Genomic DNA, 23,529 nt, shown 5'->3' on the forward strand with positions numbered 1-23,529 from the left:
CCGACTGTCAGCAACCGCGCGCTCCTCAGCTGTCAGATCAATCAGCTGATCATATATATAAATATATATATTTCCGATTGTCGCGCCACTTGCTCTGTTGTTTATCATCACAATTATTATTATTATTATCATTACATATCACAGGAATACTCCAACCTGTAAATATATAAAACATAAAACTGTGATCACATATCCTACGAGCCCAGTTCTTATATTTATCAAAAATTTAAATAACAAGTCTTCTAAAATTGACACAGCTTAATTTATACAACAAAATATTTTAAATTAATTATTAATTTTATTATGATATATTAGTAATTAAATATAATTATAAGTAATTAATTTTTTATCACGTGACAAGTTAAATAAAAGTGAAAGTTTTTTTTTGACAAAAGTAACAAGTAAGTAATTATTTATTTTCATTATTATTTATTGATTATTATAAATTACAGATGACAAATATGGAGCCATTAATAAATAATGAATCAAAAGATTGGAGAAAATTAATAATAAATCAATTGAGAAGTAGAAATAAATCACAGACTCGTTGTTTTGCTGAGCTTATTAATTTACGTAAGTCATATTTTATTTTTTAATTATTATTGATTTTATTATTGATAATTTATTTATTGCCGGGTGGACAGACAACCGATTGTTTGAGAGCACAAATACATTGAGAGGCGAGAATTTGCAGCTGACTGTCGCGATTGAGAAGTTAAAGTGCGAGGTCGTGGGTACTGGGACTGGAACTGGAGCAAATGCGGCTTTGGAGGCGAAACTGTTGGCTCAGGCCGAGGAACTGACGATGTTGCACCGAAGACGGGGGGAACATACCCAGCAAATTGTGGATTTGAATAATAAAATGCGGGAAATGACGAAAGATCTCGCGAGTAAGGAGTCAAGGTATTGAAATTTTTCAGTTTTGTTTATAATTAAAATTGTGGGTTAATTATTGGGAATATGAGAAAATTTATAAGGTGCAAAGTTATAGGAAATTTAATTTTCTGTAAAAAAGTTTTATATAATTTTTCGATTTAAGTTGATAACTCGGCTGAAATTTTAATTTAAAGTCAGAGAATTTGTAATTATTTTTAAATTTACTAGGCCAAGTTGTCCATTAACTTTAAATGAAAATTGTTGTCAAAGTATTGGAGATATGGAAAAAATTAATAGAAATAACTTTGTATGAAATTTAATTTCCTATAAAAAAGGTCTCATAACATTTTTGTCTAATGTCGATAGTTTAGCTGTTACTTGAGATATTCTAAACATATATTATTAAAAATAAAATAATTTTATTTGTGGTGTAGTTTAGCAGAGAGCCTGGAATTAAACACATCTCTGAGAGCTGAATTGAATGCATGTGTGAATAGAGAACGTGAATTAGCTGAAGCGAATCAGATGCTACGAGACGAGTACCAAGCCTTACAATTAGCGTTCGCTGCACTGGAAGAAAAATTACGTAAAGCTCAGGTTAATATTTTTCATCATAAATTATCACTATTAAAATGACACCAAGGCTTAACAAATATTTATATATCAGCTATTACCTGAAAACTTATTCTAATTTTAATCCTGATTCAAACAAGCCTTCGTTTATGAAAATCGATTAATTAGTTTTCGTTAAATCTTAAATTTTTAAAATTATTATTGGACTCAAAGTTCCTGATTCGAATCCCGGTCTCAGTTTTTTTTTTACTTCTATTTAATTAATTAAATATTTAAAGAGTAAATGAAATTTTTTTTTTTTAGGAAGAAAACCGAACGTTAGTCGAGCGTTTGATAAAATGCAAAACAAAAGATGCCGAAAAAATGAATGAAGAGAACGATAATTTTCTGAAGTGCGTAATTAATTTTAATTATTATTATTATAAAATAAAGTTTTTGTTTGTGATCGTTGCTTTGTCTTATTAAATAAATTAATACGTTACAATGGAAGACTCAACAATATTTAAATAAATAAATAATTATTATTTTATCTACACACACGACGAAATTTTCAAATTTCAGCGAGGGATTTACCAGTCCGACAACATTTTTCAGACAAAAAATATATAAATTTGGGTGAGTAACGGACAACAAAAACAAAAAAAAATACAAAACAATCAAAATAACGCTTTATATTTTAAATAAACACTGTTCTAATTATTATTATTATTTTAATCAACTAATGCTTTATTGGGTACGTGAATGATCAATAGACACCAGGTACTATTTATAATAAATATTAACTTGGAATGATTTTTATTAACTCAGTAAACAAAGTTATTTATTTACCTTGTCTAATTTATTTTTTATTTCGTTTCTAGTAAAGCAATTTTAGTACATTTTTTTTCAATGGATACACCAGAGTCTAGAAAATAAAACTCTGTGGTCAGAGCTTATTAAAATTATCAAAGAAACCGAATATAAATTAATCAATGAACAGAATTGATATGAAAAATTTTTAACTTTTCTTCCTTTGACTTTTAATTCAAATTCTGGTATAATTACTGGTTTTATGGTAAAATTGACAAAGATCTTTTTTGTAGAGAATTAAAGTTTCTTTAAGAAAGGTTCTTACTAGTTTCACCATAAAATCAACCGTTTAATCAGAATTTTAATTTTTAATTAATAAATTCGGTGTTTAAAATTTTTGAGATTTTGTATCTTAGGTCTTTTGAATTGAAATTCTGATTGAACTTAAATTTACAAAAAAAAGTTATAATGCCCATGTAAAAAAAGTTGGTTTCAAAAATATCCAAAAAAGTTTATAATTGTGAACTTCCAAATTTGAGAGAATTTTAACTTTCAGTTGATGATTTTCAAAACTTTAAAAAAGCCTCAAGAGTACATGGAAAAAAATGAATTATGTACATTGAAAAGTGAGAAATAATATAACGATAAAGTGATCAGTAAATACTATCATTCTGGATAGTAATTTCATAATTTATAATTAAAACGTAAATAATTTTAGGATATAAATATAAGAATTTATTGTCTTTGCAAAAAAAATTGATGTTTAAATTTTAAAAATCGTAACTCAGACATTAAAAATTTATAACACGTATTATAAAATTTCTTATATTGATACCCAGGTTCCGGTTTGTAATTTCAAACCCTAATTTTTAAGTTTACTCTTTTCTTTGAAAAAAAATTTTCAATCTCCAGGCCTCGTCTTTGAATATTTCTTATAAGAAGTCAAAAATCGTTAATAATTGGTGTTAAAATATTTTTTTTTTCATGTTCTTCATACCAGGAAATTTTTAAAGTCAAAATATATTTGCTAGAAAAGTTCAAAAAGACGTACCTAAAAAGAACTCAGTTGAAAATTATTTTTATTCTTGAACGTTATCAAAAAATGATCAACTCCAAATTCAGAATTGTCTAAATTCGAAAATTCATGGTCATGACTCTTTTTGGAACTCATTTTTTTTTACACGGGTGACTTTTTTGCAGAGAATTAAATTTCCTTTAAAAAAGATTCTCATAAATTTTACCATAGAACCAACAATTTAATCAGAATTTAAATTATAAATCGGAATTTGATAATGTTAATAAAAAAATTTCTAGCATAAATTAGTTTGATTCGCTGAGTACAGACTATTAATTACTGATTAATAAATCATGTTAATATTAAGCTTTGAATAAATTCATTATATTTAAATTAAAAAAATTCATTAAATTAACTTTTATACATTTTAGAGTCTTCCATACGTAACGTTTAACCTGCATTCATTTATTCATAAATAAATTAATGAGTAATTAAATAAATAAATTAATAAGTTAATTGAATTGGTGATTGTAGAAAACGACAGGCTAAAGTACAAAAAGATCTAGAAGATGCTGCCCGCGACACTAGAGCAATAAGCCCAGACAGAACGAGTTTGAAAGAGGGAATCCCCGGACTACCAACTGCAGTACCGACAGAGGTCACAGTTAAATTTGTACGTTTTTTAAATAAATTATTAAAATAATAAAAATAATTAACTAAGCAGTGATGAGAATAGTTGAAAGTTATTTAATAAAATATTAAAAATCTAAAAGTTTTATGATAAAAATAAACAAGTTTTAAATAAAATAAAAAAGTTATCGCTGACTGTTAACTCATTAAAAGTCTTTATGATAATAGAGAGTCGAGTAGAGTTGAGTTGAGTTGAGTTGAAGAGAGTTGAGGATCGATATTATTATTATTACAGAGTGCTCATGATGGTGAAGTTAGTGCTGTTAAATGGTCTCCAGTTGACAGGATATTGGCTACTGGTGGTGCTGATAGAAAAGTTAAACTTTGGGATATTTCAAAAGGTACTTTGTTTTTATCTATTTTTTATTAGTTATTTTTATTTATTTTATCATGTTCATTATTAAATAATAGCAAGAGTTTATAAACTTAATTAATTATTAATTAGTTTTTTTTTCTTTAACTTATTAACTTGCTATCTTATATATTTACACTTTGACTTAAAATAGTTCATCCAATATTCAAAATTTCGAAAAATAGTATGAATATTTTTTTGAAAAAAATTTTAAGGGCTATCAAAAATGTTCCTATCAATTTTTGTCTATCTCTCATAGTTTATCAGGTAAAAGTTTTATATCGAAGCTCAAAATTTTATTTTATTTGCTCCCAACTTGATATATTTTTTTATACTTGGGCATTAAATATCTCGCTAAATATCAAAAATATCAAAACATAATACTCTTACTTATCTTGATCAAATTCTACGGGCTACAAAAAGCGCCCTTATCAATTTTTATCAATCTCTAATAGTTTATCAAATAGAACCTTTAAAATGAAGCTCCAAATTTTATTTCACTTGTTCTCAATTTGATAGATTCTGTCATTAAATATCTCGTTAAATATCAAAGATATCAAAAAATAATACTCTTACTTATCTTGAGCAAATTTTACGGGTTACAAAAAACGCCCTTATCAATTTTTATTTATTTTAGCAATTCACTGCCAAAAAAAATTTCGAAATATGAAATAAAAAGTTTCCAAAATCAACTTCCAAATTTTGTGATTAATTTAGTTTCATTTAAGTTAAATTCCACCATAGTACCCAGAGATGGGTACATCTTCAAATCCAAATCCCCAATTTCCTCAAACAAAAATCAATTAAATCAACTTGTAAATAAAAAAAAAAAAATTCAATTTAATTAACAGGAACCTTCGAAAGCAAAGGAATGTTGACTGGCAGTAACGCGAGCGTAATGTCAGTAGATTTTGACTCTACGGGGACTCTGATTCTCGGCGCGTCAAACGACTTTGCAAGCCGCGTCTGGTCTGTCAACGATCTACGTCTAAGGGTAAGTTTGAACAAAAAAAAAATAATAAAATTAGTTTAGAGATTAAGGTAATTAATACAAAAGCCTCAAACAACCGCCGGGAAAAGCATCAGCAATGGCCATTAAACATTTAGAAACAAAGTTTACTAATCCATTAGCTTAATTAGTTTAGATCTTGTGGTATTGAAGCTTTGACACACTACTCGAGTCGAAACTTTACTAACAATAACTTCCGATAGTTAATTAATTACAGTTATGTCCTTTTGTTTATATTTAAATATAGTTTTTTAATTAGTTTGTTTGGTGGATTATTATTTTTTCAAGCGACAAAAGGGGGGAGAGATTTAATTGCTTGGTTCGGTATCAGTATCAGACAGGTATTTTGGCCGTGAAACAACGGATTCAAATGTAACCATACTCTGTTACTGACGGTGTAATATATAAAGCTGTTATATGTAAATATATGCATGTTTTTACTCGGCTTTGCTCACCCCACTGGCAGTTGTTGCTGAGAGGAATAGCAGTAACAGGAACAGTAACAGGAGCTAGAGCAGTAGCAGCTTTACTGCTCGTGAGTACCTAATGTATTTTCGCGTGACGTGTTTGTGCTTTGGGAATTACACCAAGTTGATTTGAATACCTCGTTAATGTTTTTTAACTTATATTATTTGTCATGTTATCCTTTTTGAGGGTTTATTTATTTATTTATTTAAATAGGAACGTTTTTAGTAAAAGGTTTTTCAGCTTCGAATGGAGAAAGCCGATGGCTTGATCGCTAGCTTCTGGAATAATTAGAGATTATGCCAATGATTGAAAATTTTTAAATAAAATTAATGGTTATTGATGAATTTAAATATTTTTTTCATTAGTGATCATTTTGAGGTTTATGGGACGTCACTGTACACGGAAAAGACAGTTCTGTAAAAATACAGAATATAATCTATAAAATTTATTGATGACATTACCTGTAACATTTACAGATAAATAATGTTATTTTTACAAATTCATAAATGTTATTTTTATAAATAACGAAATGTAACACTAACAAATAAAGTTATATAAAAATTAGATATTTTTTTCGTATAGACTATACATTATTACTTTATGTAATATTTACTCATAGTTCATGTAAAATCTATATATAGATAAGTCATATTACATATATATAAATAAGTCAATTAATAGAGAAACTTCTGTAAATTTTACAAACTTTTCTGTCATTTTTACAGAATTGTTTTTTCCATGTATATAAAAGTGGATAAAAAGAATCGACGGAGGTCGTGTCGAAAATTTTATTTTATTTTATTTTTTTTGGAATTTCCATGGTTTTTTTTAGTAGAGCATGTGACTAAAATTTTTTATGGAGTTGTTTCAAATAGAAGCGAATCTGTGAGATACTTTCTGTAAGAATACATAGAAAGTATCATCTTTCCGATGTCGATTACGAAAAAAAATACATTTTTTTCTAGAGTTTTCGTTATTTTTTCTACTAGAGGAATTCATAGGAAAAAATCTACGGGTCACATTCCGAAAAATACATAGAGTATCATGTGTTCACATTTGCCCGTATCTGCCTGACGCCGATTACAAAAAAAGTACATTATTTTTTTTAGAATTTTCGGGTTTTTTGTACCAGAGAATTTTACAATAAAAAAAAAAAAAAAAAATTGTATTGTTAGAGTTATTCCCAACAACAAAGTTACAGGCGCATCAGCTTTTTGTAAAGCCACCAACCGAATTTCGAAAAAGAAATGATTGTGTCGGCATAAAATTATAAAACATGGAGTCATAGTTGTTCATAGAACATTATTTACTATTCGGATCGAGTAGAGTACGGCAAGTTTATAATGCCGATAAACAAAACAATCCGTAAAAATTTCTGAACTCGTATCGCGCTTATGTATGCATGTATAGGTACGTATATATAATATACATTGGGCGCCAATTAGTCTACGTGGTACGGAGACTAACGAAGGGCTTTAATAATATGAAGTTTCGGCTTAATTACCCTCTTGCAGCAACAGTAACTAACAAGTCTGCTTACCAAAGCCCGAACCCAGAAGCTACTCCTGTACTCTTATCGTTATTATTGTTATTGTTGCCATTATTATTTAATTTCATATGCGTATAAGTTGCTTTCTTAATCACGGCTGTCATGGAAAAGATTAATTGACGAATTCAATTACGCGGGTCCACGAAAACCGACAATTGAATAACGCGAGTAATTTAAATATTTTTTACACAATACACAATCAACTGCATGTTAGTCGTTAAATTTAATGTGAATGAAAAATGGCGAGTAAAGTCGCGATAAAGAGGCGGGGTCGCGAGTCCAGTACTCTCGTGGCATAAAAATAAGTAGATTTTTTTTTTTAACGTGATCGAAGTCCTATAGTGAAGCACCCACACCAACAGCGAGGTCCGAGCCAAAGCGTTCTTTCCTCTTCTCAGGAAACTTAGTTCACCCGTTGAATCGTGACGAGAATTTGAATTGCGGCATTATCTGCAGCGCGATCAGCACTCTCAAAGTACCTGTACTATCAAATATATATAAAGGGCAGGGGTAATATGGCCACCGAGAAAGTAATCTCGATTTAAGTACGATGATTTACTTTTTTTTTAATCACTTTTTTATTACTCGCGTTAAGATAAATTTTTATTTTTGAGGGTGAACAAGCATTATGTTAGATTTTGTTATAAGATTAGATTTCAAAGCCATTGAGGATAAATTTACATTCAAATTAACCCAAGATTCTCATTTTTAATAGCCTCTCTTTTTTTTATTTTATCACGGCCTATTTTATCCCACTTTCAGTTATTAATCACTTGAGATCTTGAAGAATTAAATACTGAACAATATAAATTTTAGTTTATTCAAATCGGTTTAATAGTTTCCAAAATATCACATTTTTTAAAATTAATATTGATCCCAAAGTCGCCGGTTCGAATCCCGGCTAATTTTTTTTTTTTTTTTTTTTTTTTTTTTTTTTTTCCAATGAAATCTGAAAATAAAAATAAGGTGACATTAAATAAAAAAGACAAATTAGTTATAAAAATGAGTTTATTTATCTCTTTACCACACAATCTATGTACACTGGTACCGATAATGTTTAGCGTACAAGAGTAAAACTCAGTCATAAAAAAAAAGAGCGTAGAAAATTCGGCGTTGCATATTCAGCCACAAGAAATAGTCTTGCAATTCATTATTACATATTTCATTAATTATTAATTACTTTTTAATTATTCATATTTTTTATTATGTTAATTGTGACATTTAATTGTCTCAAGCGGACCTTACACGGTGGATCTTACAAATAGAGAGCATTTGCGTAAGCTCCATGCGCAACTGATATTAATTATGATAATAATAATTATAATAAATAAGCAATTTTGGTGCAATACCAATCACAATTCAAATTAACTCTGTACGTGACTCTTGATTTAATGTTTAATATTTACTGTTACTGTTATTAATTATTTTAGTTATTTAGTAAAGTCAAAGTACAGAGAAAATTTGTTAAAATAATTAGTAACATATTTTTAGGCGCACCTCAGGCTCGAGGACAAGTGACTGGAGACAATGTAAATTAAAAAAAAAAATAAGTAATTTAATTGTCGCGTAAATCGTCCTCGAGCCCAATATTAATATCAATTTATTTAAATTAATCTGACGGTTCGTTAAAACTCTCCGGCAGATATTGAAGAAAAAAAATAAAAATAAACAATTAATTTGAATGATATCGCTTACACCTATAGTGGAGATAAAGATGTGTATCATTATATTTATAATATAAATGAAATTGTTTGTCGCTTTGTATTTTATAATTTTAGTCGCTCAAGACAGTTTCCATTGAGTTATAGAAAATCTTGGCGTAGGTTGGGCGCCAGGTTAAGACGGCGATTCAATTAACTCGATGGAAAGTGCTTTTTTTGTTATACTCTGAAATGCTCTCAGCTATAAGATGGTGCGAGAGAACAGACAGAATTCCAATGTTACCTTTTTTATTATTTTTGTTTTTATTAACTTTTTTTACTATTTTATTTTTCAATCTTTCTGTCTTTTCCAATTCGCGTAAAAAACCGTTTCTTTACTTTCTGTTTTTTATCCTTAATAGAATTTTTTTTTTCAAGTTTTTGATATAAGTAATTTGACATAAAATTAAATTTAAAATTTTTTTTTTAATTACTAAATTTAATTGATGTATAAAAATTATCAAAATATTATATTTTTTTTTTTAGTTTTGACATTTTAATGGAAAATTGTCAAATAAAAAAAAAAAAAAATGAAATTAATTTTGCAATGTGGATAATAATTGACTTTCTACCCACGCACCAAAAAGCAGCTTATACATTTCAGCTTCTATATAATTACAATAATAATAATTATTATTTTTAATAATAATGATAATGCTAAAGTACTTAGATCTAGTAATGTTGATTATAAAAAAAATGTAATGCTGAGCCACTTGACTTGAATCGTATTAATATCAATAATAATAACGATAATCATAAAAATAATGATAATAATAATAATAATAATAATAATAATAATAATAATAATAATAATAATAATAATAATAATAATAATAATAATAATAATAATAATAATAATAATAAAAATGATAGAAATATTAGAGAAGCGGCTTAAAAGGGAGGCGCAAGTTAAAATCCGAGATTAACTCTAATAAGATGGTTTTTACGTCGGTTTTATATTAAAAATTTTTTTTTTACATTAATATTTATTTCCTGCGTATGTTGGTAGCGATAAAAAATGTTTAGTTAATTTTTTTAGCGGGTAATATTATTTCTAGTCCTTATAATGTGGATCTTTGAAGGTTGCTTTTATTAATTAGCATTTGTGTGCACTGGTGTATGCACAAGTCGTAGTTGGATAGCAACGTAGAGTAAAGGTAAAAGAGATGAGTGAGGAAAGCAAGAGCAGAGCTTTAAGAGTAGAGCCAGGAGAATGAGGAGAAAGAGGGTGAGAAAGGATGAGTGAGTAATTCATACGATCGACAAGGCAAACAACCGCACCGAGTGCCTCACCCAAACGATAATCCAAGTGCCAGACGACCGTATAATCTTATCTTTATATATATATATAGTGTTATTTGTCTTGACGAATGTATATTTTAATTTTAAAAGTTTCTCAATTAAATCGAATTGACACGATGAGTTTTAAGGCTGCCTCGAGGTATTTACTAAAATTTACGTTTGCATTTCATTTACAATACATATATATGTATATATTAATTTTGTTTATCAATGTACATTTAATTTGCATTTATAATTATTTCATTTAAATAATTATTTTTATTTAAAACAATGATTCTTTTTTTAACTTCGAGTCATTTAAAAATCGATTTAAAATTAGTTTCACCAAAAATCGAAAATAAAAATTTTATAAAATTAATAAATACACAGGATTTAAAAATATGGTAATTAAAAAATAAGCTGATTAAATAAAATAAACAAATAAAGTTATAGAGAAGCCTGAATTCAAGTGGGAATTTGCAGAGCGGGCTTAAGGCGCCCGTAGATCTGGGGTTACATACCACAGAACGAACCAGTAGTAGTAATAGTAGTAACAGTAGGATGCTAGGTAGTCTATGTAAATGTCTATATATATATATATATATATATATATATATATATATATATAGATGTGGTTGTAATAGAAGGGAGTATAGGCACAAGGTAGGCAGAGGTTGAGGCAGAGGTACTGAGGGTGAGAAGGCGTTGTCCCGTGGCCCTTGTCGTAATCCGAACGAGCGACCCCGAGAGACGGCTGTACGTCCCGAGCTTAGAACCCGCGAGATGCCACGAGAGGCAATTAACCTTCCGGCACTACCCCATCCCTTTAACAACCCTACCGAGCTCCTCTCACGCTTTATCCTCCGCTTCCCTCTTAACACTGGCTCCTCGAAAGTATACATGTCTATATATCTATATATATCTTACACAATGTCTCTACTCTACTTCTACTCATACTCTGACAGTAGTAAACCTCTCACCAATTTAACTCCACTTCTATTGCTAACCTTCCTCGTATTCCTCTTGTGAATACAATCGAAAAGGCTCGTCATCGTTTTCATTGGATATATACATATATATCCACACATTTGACATTTACATAATCTCTTAATTTGTGTCTTGTCTAATTAAATATTTTATTTTATACACGAGATTTTAATTCCTTCATTAATATTTAAATTAAACTATTTTTTTTTTATTTGTTTTATTAAATGAATAAAAGTGTACGAATAGTTTTCAATTATTCGTCTATTTTCGAATTATTTGAATATTCTGTTCGAAATTTGAACATAAAATTTTTATCCAACTTGTAATTACGAAAAAAAATTTATTACAAGATTTTATATTTATAAAAATTTATTTTTAAATTAAAAAATTAACAAATAATTCGAAAGTTTTAATTATTCGTACACTCATATAAATTAAATTTCTTTCAAATAAAAAAAAAATTTAATCCATTAATTCATCATGTTTTCACAAGTCAAAATTACTATATTATTTTTTGTTTTTGTTTCGCGAGTAAGAAATTTAACGAAATAATACAAAAAGCTTTATATAAAAGTTTGTTCCCGTCACACATCAACGTTGCCAAGACAATTGATTTCACCGAGAGCGCAGAACCCACACCCACACACTCGTGAGTAACCGAGAGATTCTCATAGTTTTCGGACTGGTAATGGCCCGTTTCTCCTACTTTTCTCTCGCTAATACTAAAGAACTCGCCGAATAAAGACATCTGTGTTAGAGCGCCCAAGAAGAACTATGGAAACGTTTATCGCGCGTAAATCTTACCTAAAGTACTATCGCCACACGTACTAAGGATTTTTATATAAATGACTTTCATTTATTTTTCTAGTTATTATTATTATTATTATTATTATTATTTTTTATTTTTTTTTAAACAATTCACATTTTTTACTGTCAATTAGACTAAATAAAAATAATATTAACGATCCAGCTTCTGTCTGAGGACTCAAAGACTATTGTCACCATCATTATTATTATTATTATTATTATTATTATTATTATTATTATTATTATTATTATTTTATAAATTTATATTTTGTCCGATCTCATTGTCCGTTTTCTTACTCAAGTAATTTTATTTTTTATCAAACGTCAGATCCTCTTATTTATTTCATTTAATTGACTAATTAAAAAAAAAAAGTTTCATTGAAATCAGAGACTAGCGCAATAATAAAAAAAAAAAGAAAATACGTAAGCGAGTCTCATGACTTCGTGATTATGATCGGTAAAAATGACCGCGAAAATCTCCTTGGTTTAAAAATAAAATAAAAAAAAAGTGTTTTTGAGTGGGATCAGGTCAAGCGGTTCGTCTACGGTCAGATGATCCGGCTCAACCTGAATCGACTCATGGTAAAAAAAATGTCAGACCAAGGCAGCTTGTATACTTAGAATTAGTAAATAAAATAGTTGGCATGAAATAAAATTTTTAAGTAAAAAAATCGGCATTTAAATGCCGACTGACTTACGCTAAAAATTTTAATTCATGTTTTATTTTTTTTTTTTCCACCGTGGGTCCGCTTTTTGATATTCGTCCAGTTTAAATTGCTGCTCAAAGAGCGATGAGCAGCAATAAAAATAGGATTTTGTGCAATCTCTTACTTCTTCTAGTAATATGAGGATAGAAAAAGTAAAAAAGAACACGAAAAATTAAAAATTATAAATGAATATGAACTGTGGCGATGAGATTAGATTAAAAGATTAAAATCTGCGTGAATAACCGGCGTCGTAGAGCTTGCAGAGACTGTCAGTACGGCTGGGTATGCCGCTATGCAGACCGGGTACTGATACAGATACTGAGAGGGCCTCTTGGTGCTTAAGAATTTGCTTGCGCCGCTGCCAGGTGAATGTCCACGCGGCGATAACAACTATCTGGGCTATTATGAATACGGTACCGGCTATTATCGCTTCCGCCATGTTAATACAGAGTCCATTGACGCCAGTCATGTCTTGAGACTCGACAAAAATAGTATCGCGTGATTGAGTTGACGTAAGGTTACTAGCCGACGACTTGCCGTCTCGTTCGAAACCAAATTTATCGGTTATCTGGATTGATTGAACGAGCAGCAAGTCTTCGCGTTGGGCTGAGGATGCGCTGGTTGACCGACGTCTGCGTCGTCGCCCATAGCTTATTACTGACCGCAACTCTCCGGTTGACTCTTCTTGGTCACACTGGACTGGTTCGCAGCTCGGCATGCAGGGTGTTACTAATGCACGGAATTGAACCACTTCGGAGCTGGGGAATTTAAAGGCATCAAAGTGTGACAGTAGAATCTGAAAAATAAAATTTTTTTTGTATAAATTGGGTAAAATAGGTCGTTGAAAAAAAATTTTTTAGAAAAAAAAAAAATGATAATTTAAATGAAGTTCGGGTTTATTAAAGGATAGGGTAAAATGGATCGTTTTTCTTTGCATATTTATACAGTAAAAAATGTTGTCTTAAAATCGACACAAAATTCGAGTAATATGAAAAGTAACTTCAACACTTTTTAAATATTAATGGTGACACAAAAAAAATGTTTACTTGTAAATTTATTTTTATACCATAAATTATTTTTAGGTTATCAAAAGTGTCAACAATTATTAGTTAACATTGAACTATTTTGTGATAGTAAACATGATCCTAAAGTTAGCTGACAGCTAACAATTCTAGAATTTTTTTACCAACAAATTAATTACGAAAACAAAAAAAAAAATTTTAAATATAAATATGCGCATGTAGAAAAGTAAAAAAGCAACAGATGCAATTTTTTAAATATTTTTTTTTTAAACTATACGAATCATGATCTTTGTCAACTTAATTTTTTTATGTCCAATTGAAAATAAATAAAATCAATGTTTCAAAAATAATAACTAACCAAGCAGAACTAATGCTTAATGGCGCTTCCCGCGTGAATAGAAGAAAGACATTTTTTTTTAAAACAATTCAACTGTCGCTTCAACACTTTTTTTGTATTGATTTTAAAGTAACACTTAATAAATGCTGATAATATCGATTTTTATACTAGGTAACACTTTTAAAGTGTTGAGTAGTAAATCGATTAAAAATTTTTAAGTAACACAGAATTGTGTTGATCCGACATAAAATAATCAACACGGACTCTTTTTTACACAGATACACAGTATTTTTTTCTGTCTATGTGTAATAAATATTTATAAAATAAATAGGAATAAAAATATTAAGTATCGCAAAATGGAGTGTATAAATAAATAACAGTAGGAAATTAAACATAAACTAAGGGCGCATATCGAACCCGGTGATGAATGGTCGCTGGAGACATGTGCAAGGCAATCAATCATCTTGAACCGATTCCTGGGTGGATTATAATGTCGGTGAAAATTTTATCGAAGCTTTCAACGAGATTATATTACTCATGTTAAAAACCCATCCCACGTATAAATTAACGATTAATTTAATTCCCACAAGTTAACGATTTTATATTGAGATAGAGAATCTCTCTTTTTCTCCAAAAACTTTTGGTTAAAAATTGAACTACGAAATGGGCAAAAAGAATATTTATTTTTTTTATTCGGACCTTTTAGTTTGAAAAATGATTGCAATTTAATTTGACGTTTTCATCTGGTTCCTTTTCTTTATACGTATTGCCCAGCTTTAGCGTCTGTTACGTGACGGACATACCCACGTAGGTTTTGGACTTGAGTTGAGTGGAAACTCGAAAATAGAGCTCCTACTCGTAATATATAACCATTATTTTGTTTATTTATATTTATATTTGTTAAATGTTTGGTGAATCCAAGATAACTCTGGCATCTAAGAGTACCCCGAAATATTTATCTAGCTTTCAAACTACCAAACGAAAAGTAAACTCGTTTTTTCTAAAGTATCCGCTAATAAAAATAACTTGCCTCGTTATTTTTAACGGCCAAAACGCGGTAACCTTTACACTAACGCGTATTTTATCGATGTCAAGTTGCATATGTTTCTTCCTGTTCTCGTTACCACGCATAACATTTTATCGTTCTGCAAAATACCCTTTATTTGTCTCTTCCCTCTATCTATGACCGTGTATTTGCTTTGTTTAACTCTTTGTCCACTTTTGATTGTCTCTATACACCCTCTATCCCTCCTCTCCCTCTCCCCCTCCCTACTCCCGAACGCATACTTTGTCATTTTGGTATTCCAACTGATGAAAAGCTACCGCTTTCATTTCACTGCCGTTTCCTACCGTTTATATTTCTGTCGGGCTATAAAATTTAACACAAAAAGATAATAAATGAATAGACGATACTAATACGGACACATTGGATTGTTTCATTATTACGGTCCATTTTACCTCGAAACTCAAAACTATCATCTTTTAAAAATTTGTATTTAAACGACCCATTTTACCTTAAATTATTATAGTATAAAAGTCAATATTTACACGGTACATTTGACCCGACTTTCTACATAATTTAAATTCTGAAGTAAAACTAAAAAAATTTTTTTAAAAAATAAATCTGGCGATTTGTTTATTGGGATATCCTGGTAATAAATTTGTAACTTTAATTAAAAAAAAATTTGCAGAGAATCAGTGAATAATATAACCGGGTATAAATCGTTGAAGGCACATAAATTTAAATGGCGCAGTTAAGAACGGTGAATGATTGGTGGACTGGTTGGATCATCCAGGATGAAGTAACGATTAACAATAATAACAATAATAATGGTCTGAGAATGATTGTCGTATTGGACAAGTTGTTGACTGTCATCATTTACGAAGAGCATGCGCTGATAATAAGTGTAGTATTACCTTGGATGTGAGATAAATATGCAGATGGATAGACAAAGAATGAGGTACTAGTACTGGTACAGGTACAGGTTATATGATGATAGTTATGATAAAATAATTGGTAAGAAAATAAAGCAACTGACCTTGCCGTTGGTGGTGGCCTTATAGAGGGGTCCCATGATAACGTGGTCTGTGGGGCATCCATTAGCATCGATAAGGACAATTTCGCTGGAGTCAACCCCGTCCATGGCAACGAGCTCGCGGACAAATATTTCATAGGGGCTATTTGGATCCAGTATCTCGAACTTAAGTGCCAGGGGATCGCCAACTTCAGCGGAGGGCATACCATCATTGCCATTACGATCTGTTATTTTCATCGCAACATTGGGTGAGTCAACTATAACTTCTTCGTATAGAGCTGGCGTAATGTCTCCTTGGACACCCAAGTCGACTTCGTTGGAGACCGTTTTGTTTGTTAAATCGTACTGGCAGGTGACGGCCAATCCGAGGTCCGAACTGGTCACGATTGTGTCGTGATGCTGGATCACAACGTCATTTAGATAACGACCAAGTCCCTGTGATCTGACATTGCACTCGAGATCGTCGTACGCCATACGCAACTCGAATTCAAGTGCTCCTTTGATGTCCTTGACGCACGAGTTTGGCGAGCCCTTTGCGTAAACCTTGCCGTTGAAGAGTTTGCTTGTTTGGATCCGTGCCACCATGTCACCAGCTCTGCAGTCTATTGTCACGTTGTAGCATGAGCTCAGTTCGTAAGTTGAGGCTTCCGGTACATCAAGATATGGTTCCTACAATTAGTTTAAATTTAATAATGTCCAGATATAAGCCACTGAATTTTTATATTACACGGAAAGAAAATTATGGAAACGGTTCCCATAATTTGGTGAAATTTTTTGCTATACCATCATAGGAATTACGAACACAAATTATGGGAGCAGTTCCTATAATTATAAGAATGTTTCCCCTAATTATAGGAATAGTTTCTATAATTATGGGAGTGATACCCATAACATTATAGGAATGATTCCTCTAATGATAGAAATGGTTTCTATAATTTATAGGAAGACTTCCCATAACATTATAGAAATGGTTCCCATAATAGTATGAGAACTATTCCCATAATATTATAGGATTGGTTCCCATAATACAATTGGAATAGTTCCTATACCATTATGGGAATCATTCCTATAATATTATGGGAATGGTTCCCATATTGGTATAGGAACTATTCCCATAATTCATAGCAAAATTTCGCATAATTTTCTTTCCGCGTACATTATATTATATTTTTACCTGGATATCAGAGAGTGTTGCACGTGCATGATGACTCAGTCGGCATACCATGTCACCAGTGTCACCATAATCGTAAGAATGGCACCGGAAGGGCGAATTGAGACACAACTCACGGCATTCATCAGAGGTAGCAATGTCTTGATGAACAGAATCAACTGTTTTCAGTATGCGACCAGTAAGTTTCTTGAATTCACAAAGTTTAACCGGTTCATCAACGCAGTGATTCTCCAAGTAATCAAATCCTTTTGAAGTTTGGAATGCACTTGACCCGGCAATAGTCAGACGATCCATGTCCGATAACTCGCATACTTTTGTTGCGTTTGCATAATTTGCAGAGCTGGAATAAAAAAAAATTAATTAATTTAGTTTATATTTATCTGGAATGTGTTGGACTAATAAAAAATATGAGAATAGTCGTTAAGTTGGTTTTAGATCGCGTGTTGAGTGTAAATCTCCGGGTATTATTTTCCTCTCTTTCCGTCGCGTGCCAGCTCACGATATGTACGATCTTTATATTTATATAGATATATATAAATATATATCCTCAGTAATAGTCAGCAAAGAGTTTGCTCTTGTGCTGAAGAATAAGAAAAATCGATCATGGTTATCGAGAGAAATCCTACTAAGAGAGTGGTGCAACTTCCTAGATTATAATACAGCATCTCGATATACTCAAGCAAATCACGTAATAATTTTTTCGTTATACCCGACGAGAACTTTGATCTTTACTATTCATCCTTACTCCTTACGTGTGTAGTCTCTGTTCAATTTAATTATTTAATGCCATTGATATAAAACACAATATATATTCACGATATCGTGTATTTCCTCTCGAGTAATCAATCTTAATGTTAATTTATCATTGAAACAAGTTTCTTGTGCGACGTACAAGTATAAATAAATACATATATGTATATATTGGATGTATATATTATATCAAAGTCTATCTTAATAGTAATATAGAGGGTAGAGTGAGTGTATCATTCACTCAGATGCAATAAACTTTATAAACTTGTGTGACTGATAAACAACGAATGTATTCACGTACAATGCGGGTAATAACTTTAGTACAACAGATTAAATACTATTTGTTTAAAACTTATGTTTCTTAGGAAATAGGCATTTACTTAAATATACATTTTTTATATTCTTATTTTATAATTTAGAAATTTGCAATGAAAAAAAAAATATATATATATATTTTTTCTTGAGTAATAAATAAGTAAAAATTATTGGATTATTAATTTGATATGCTGTAAAAAATCAAGAGTGAATCAGAATTTTATTTCTGAATTCACTCTTTTACTCGGAGTTCTGGAGTTTAAAAAAAATTACTCCGCCGGGATTTTTTTATAATTGGAATGATTTCGGAGTGACGCGGATTTTATTTAAATCCGCATTCACTCCGGTCCGGAGTTTTAATATTTGAATAAATTTATATTTAATAGAAACATCTATTAATTAGAAATACAATTATTTCAGTAAATAAATAATTAATTGAAATATTAATAATTAAACTTAAAATGTTATGATTTTAATTTATAAAATGTTTTAGTAACTCACTATATTATAATTTCATATATATAATGAATAGTAAAAATATTAAATTATTGAATAGCTATAGTGACATAGTTTTTACGAGAATATTTGGTATATTCGTGAAAGTTTTATTATAGGCAGCTTATAATTTTTCCTATATTATAAAATAGATGAAAGTCTTGAAGTTAGTCAAAGGTCGAAACTCGCAAAAAACGGGCCACGATTCAGTATTAGTTGAAATTTACGCGCGCGCGTAGCGCGCTATTCAAATTTATAGTAAAAATTATTTGGCGTGAATATACCAAAAAGGAGCTCGTAATTATTTCTATACTCAATAATATAAATATCAAATATATCAAAATATAATAATATAAATGTCAATATATCAAAGACCTGAACTCAATATGTATTAATAATTTTTTTTATAATGAATCTTTTCCGAAACTCCCCTTCGGAGTGAAATTCACTTCGAAGGGGAGTAAATAAATAAAAAGTCATCCACGTCTTGTTCACTCCGCAAATTTTTTACAGTGTATTTAATTTGAAGGATAATTATATTTTTACAATTTTGAAAAGAAATATATTATTGAACTAATTAAAAATTTTTATTAACTTAAAGATCGAATTTTTTAAATCGATAAGTTGAATTTTAATATCCCGGATGATTTAATTTAAATTGTATAATTGAAAATAAATATTAAAATTTTATGATCCTCGATTTAAAATAGACGGGGACACGACGGATTCCCTAAAAAATTTGCCGGAGAAAATCAACAAGTTTTTTTTAGAAAAATTCGAGATAAATAAAAAAAAGTTTTTACCTGATGCTCAATTAGCGGCTTAGGAGGACCGTCGTGCCCCGGCCTCTAATTTCGAGTTCGATTAATAAAAAAAATCTAAATTTATCTGAGAAATAGAAACTGAATTTATAAGCCGACATGAAATAAAAATTAATAACTTGTTTATTGGAGTTGAATTTTTTTTAAACTTTATTGAATTAAATTGGTTTAAACTTAATTTAATGATAAAAAAAATCTATATATAAAAAGTAACTATAAAGAGATAAAAGAAAAACAATAAAAGTCACAGAGTCCAAGTTGGTCTTTTAACATCTGCTAGTACGGTTAAAATTTCCCTTGAGATTTATACTAAGTTATAAGAGGGAAACTATAAGGGAAAAACTGTTGTCCCTGATATCTACTGAGAGAGGAATCACCGAGCGAAGAGTTGTATCCTACTTTTATTTCCCCTCAACTTGAGTAAGAGTTTAGTAGAGTTGTAGATTGTACTTGTGGTAGTAAATCCCTTGTATTTGTAGGCAGAGGGAAAGGTAGAGGTAGAAATAGAGGTAGAGCCAGAGCCAGAGGTAGAACTAGAGCTATGGGTTTAAAGAAATGCCAGTAATACACAGACTTTAATTATTCATTGGTTATTTAACCCAATCCATTAGCAAATTGCCAATTATCGTTCGATCGTAAACTTTTTATATATTTTACATATTTATTATTTTTAAATATTAATTAATATTTTATCTATATATCGCGTTACTAAAACCAAAAGGGCGTATCTCAAAATATACGCCCTTTTGGTTCTGCAGAACCAAAAGGGCGTATAAAATTTTTTTTTTTTGCTCCAATCAATGTAAAAATATTGAAAACATTAAAATCTATGGAAAAAACGAAAAAAAATTTTTTTTTGTTTTACGCCCTTTTGGTTTTAAGCAAAAATTTTTTTAAAGTCATAAGGGCGTATCCTATTTTTTCGGTTTATTATTAATTATAGGTCAGAGTAAGAAAAAAAATTGCAAGGGTAATAAGAATTATCACTCCACAACTTGATTTATCTGAACAAATATTTATTTGAATAAAAAACCAAATTTCTTTATTTAATTTTGATCGAATCTTAAGTTTGTCACAATTTTTTTAATTCAACAATTAATGTAAAAAATATGTATAATTCGGGAACGAAAAAATTCTAAATTCTATGAGTGCTGTGAAATTTAATTTAATCAAATTAAAAAAATGCACATTTAGATTGTCCAATTTTTCAAAGGTGCATTTTTTCATTTTTCAATCAAAGTTTCATTTTCTGTTTCCTGTTTTTTTTTTCTTTTTATTTTCAAAAATCAATTACCGTTGTTCTTGAGAATTGTTATGGCTCTAGAATACCAATATATCAAAGCAAGTTTAATGACCTAAATCATTTTTGTGCATCAGGCACCGTCCCACAAAAATATTATCAATATTATTAAAGATTAATTTTCAGCGATGGTAATAGTTTATAAATTTTTTTATTATTGTCAAGTTATGTTCTAAAAAAAATTAAAAAAATTTTTTTCATACTCTTAGGTACAGATGATTCTGACGATGGAGATGGTATAGGACTAATACCCTGATGAATTTATTTTTTCTCTATTTTTTATTTGTTTTTTCACTTAAATAAATATTTGTTCATATAAATTAAATTGTGGAGTGATAATTTTTATTACGCTGGCAATTTTTTTTCTTACTCTTACCTATAATTGATAATAAATCGAAAAAACATGATACGCCCTTATGATTTTAAAAAAATTTTTTCTTAAAACCAAAAAGGCGTAAAACAAAAAAAAAATTTCTTTCGTTTTTTCAATAGATTCTAATGTTGTCAACATTTTTACATTGATTGAAGCAAAAAAGTTTTTTTATACGCCCTTTTGGTTCTGCAGAACCAAAAGGGCGTATATTTTGAGATACGCCCTTATGGTTTTAGTAACGCGATATATATTTTCTTTATATAAGTGAGCTTGTTGGCTCAAATTTAATTGACAGTTACAATAGATTTGATTACCGATGGTGATTTATTTATTTTTCAGTAAGTTAATTAAAATGGGTGTCAATAAATGTAAAATTTATCACGTGGAATATTGTGACATTAAAAATAAATGACAGGAGAATACTACATTTTAATGGTCATTTATCGTGTACGCCAATGTTTGATGGACGTCAGTTGTCTGGACAATAATGTTGACAAGCGAATAAAAAATTTTTATTAATGGTTTAAATTCAATTTATTAAATATGCATACTAGATTGTGTCAGAAGAAAAATCTATTTTTTATTTCAACTAAATCTATTTATGTTCTTTAGGTTTTCCATCCTTCAAAATAATACAAAATTTTTTCTAAATAATTAAATTTTTCTCAACTTTAGAGCTCAGCTCTGTAACTTTCTTTGTCTAAGCTCTATTAAAATTACTCTAAGTACCATTTTCATAGATAATTCAATTATCTATAAGAACTCTAATTGCAAAATAATAAAAAAAATATCCTGCTAGTTAACGAATAAATAACAAAAATTTTTTCATCCTAAAAATTCGACTTTCTCCCCCTAAGTTTCGACTCCCATAACTTTTTTTCTTTCAACTTTAAGCGTATGACAAAAGAGATATTTTTTGTAGAATTCAATTTCCCACAAGTTTTCTGAATTCAAAAATCGGAAAAAAAACTTTTTGACATAATTATTTACAAAATTGAAAAAACAAATTTTTTTCAATGTATTTTACATGGGAAAAGAGACCCCCCGCGCGCCAGCTCAATCTTCGAGCTATAGAGCTGAAATTTTGGGAGAATTTTTTTTTTATTAAAGTAACTTTTGAGTTGCATTTAATTAAAATAAAAAATAATTTTTTTTTTCTGACAGTCTAATATATATATATATATATATATATATATATATATATATATATATATATATATATATATATATATATATATATATATATATTTATTTTTGTAATAAAAAAAATATAAATATTCAGAAATTTATTTATTTTATGAACTCTGAATTGAATTAAATGAATTTTAAATATTTATTTTATTATAATGTAATTACAATAAATTGAATAATATGTATATATATATGTATAAAATAAACTTGACGAAGTGTATAATCAGAACACTTGAACCGCGAGAAAACTTGGTACATCGTTTAGTTAGTATTAATGTTAGTGTACCCAAGATCAGTTGGTGTTGGTAAACTAACATCAAGACCAATACCCAAGACCAAGAGCAAGAGCAAGACCTGAGTCGCGGAGGTAAAGTGAAGTGGTTGTTGAGGTAAGAGACCAAGAGAAAGATAGAGTAAGAGAATGAGTGAGTGAGTGAGTGAGTCCTAGAACTCTGGTTGCGCGCAGAAATGTGACCATTAAAATATATATACTGACCGTACCCATTCTCGCATGCCGTCGCGCGACACGACTCCCAGGAATTACGACAAAGATAACAGGGAGATAGATACAACTTTATCGCTTCTCTCATGCGCTACCGTGCTGCACACCATCACCAGTCTTAGCACCAGCACTAGCAGCACATTCTAGCATTCATGAATAAGAAAAATAAAAACAGAAAAAAAAAAAAATACACACACAAGAACAAGCAGAAGAAGAAGAAGAAAAAGTATAAAAAGAAGAAAAGATGCAGCTCAGGACTCGTGTGCTTGCTTCGTAACTGACCACCACTTCCTCTTTATACTTAGTCAATGTCACACCAAATTAATACCTTTTAAACTTTTATTACGTGTTTATTATCGTCAATTGCATCTTTAACAATCCGTAGATAATGTACATCGAAAAAATTAACTCGT

The 23,529-nt window shown here is 29.6% G+C and overlaps 2 protein-coding genes across 8 annotated transcripts in view; one reads left to right on the forward strand and one right to left on the reverse strand.

Moving 5' to 3' along the window:
- LOC103570427 (autophagy-related protein 16-1) overlaps window positions 1–23,529 on the forward strand; it is a 182,768-nt gene that overhangs the window by 854 nt on the left and 158,385 nt on the right. Inside the window, exons 1-9 of one of the 6 annotated variants that reach the window (XM_053738765.1) lie at window positions 148–401; window positions 453–573; window positions 645–903; window positions 1,311–1,473; window positions 1,753–1,841; window positions 2,011–2,064; window positions 3,788–3,926; window positions 4,179–4,284; window positions 5,147–5,289. In XM_053738765.1, coding sequence (XP_053594740.1) covers window positions 453–573; window positions 645–903; window positions 1,311–1,473; window positions 1,753–1,841; window positions 2,011–2,064; window positions 3,788–3,926; window positions 4,179–4,284; window positions 5,147–5,289 — 1,074 coding nt within the window. In that variant the 5' untranslated portion in view covers window positions 148–401. Of the gene's footprint in view, window positions 1–147; window positions 402–452; window positions 574–644; window positions 904–1,310; window positions 1,474–1,752; window positions 1,842–2,010; window positions 2,065–3,787; window positions 3,927–4,178; window positions 4,285–5,146; window positions 5,290–23,529 lie in introns of those variants that run through there. The other 5 variants (XM_053738766.1, XM_053738767.1, XM_053738768.1 and 2 more) reach the window with 5 other exon arrangements.
- LOC103570426 (uncharacterized) overlaps window positions 8,312–23,529 on the reverse strand; it is a 123,705-nt gene continuing 108,487 nt past the window's right edge. For both annotated transcript variants that reach the window (XM_008548159.2, XM_008548158.3), the window contains 3 exons: window positions 17,373–17,709; window positions 16,202–16,867; window positions 8,312–13,599 (listed from right to left, as the gene is read on the reverse strand). In XM_008548159.2, the coding sequence (XP_008546381.1) occupies window positions 13,027–13,599; window positions 16,202–16,867; window positions 17,373–17,709 (1,576 nt within the window). In that variant the 3' untranslated portion in view covers window positions 8,312–13,026. The remainder of the gene's footprint in view (window positions 13,600–16,201; window positions 16,868–17,372; window positions 17,710–23,529) is intronic.

The sequence above is a fragment of the Microplitis demolitor genome, chromosome 4, assembly GCF_026212275.2.
Source record: "Microplitis demolitor isolate Queensland-Clemson2020A chromosome 4, iyMicDemo2.1a, whole genome shotgun sequence".
NCBI lineage: Eukaryota > Metazoa > Arthropoda > Insecta > Hymenoptera > Braconidae > Microplitis > Microplitis demolitor.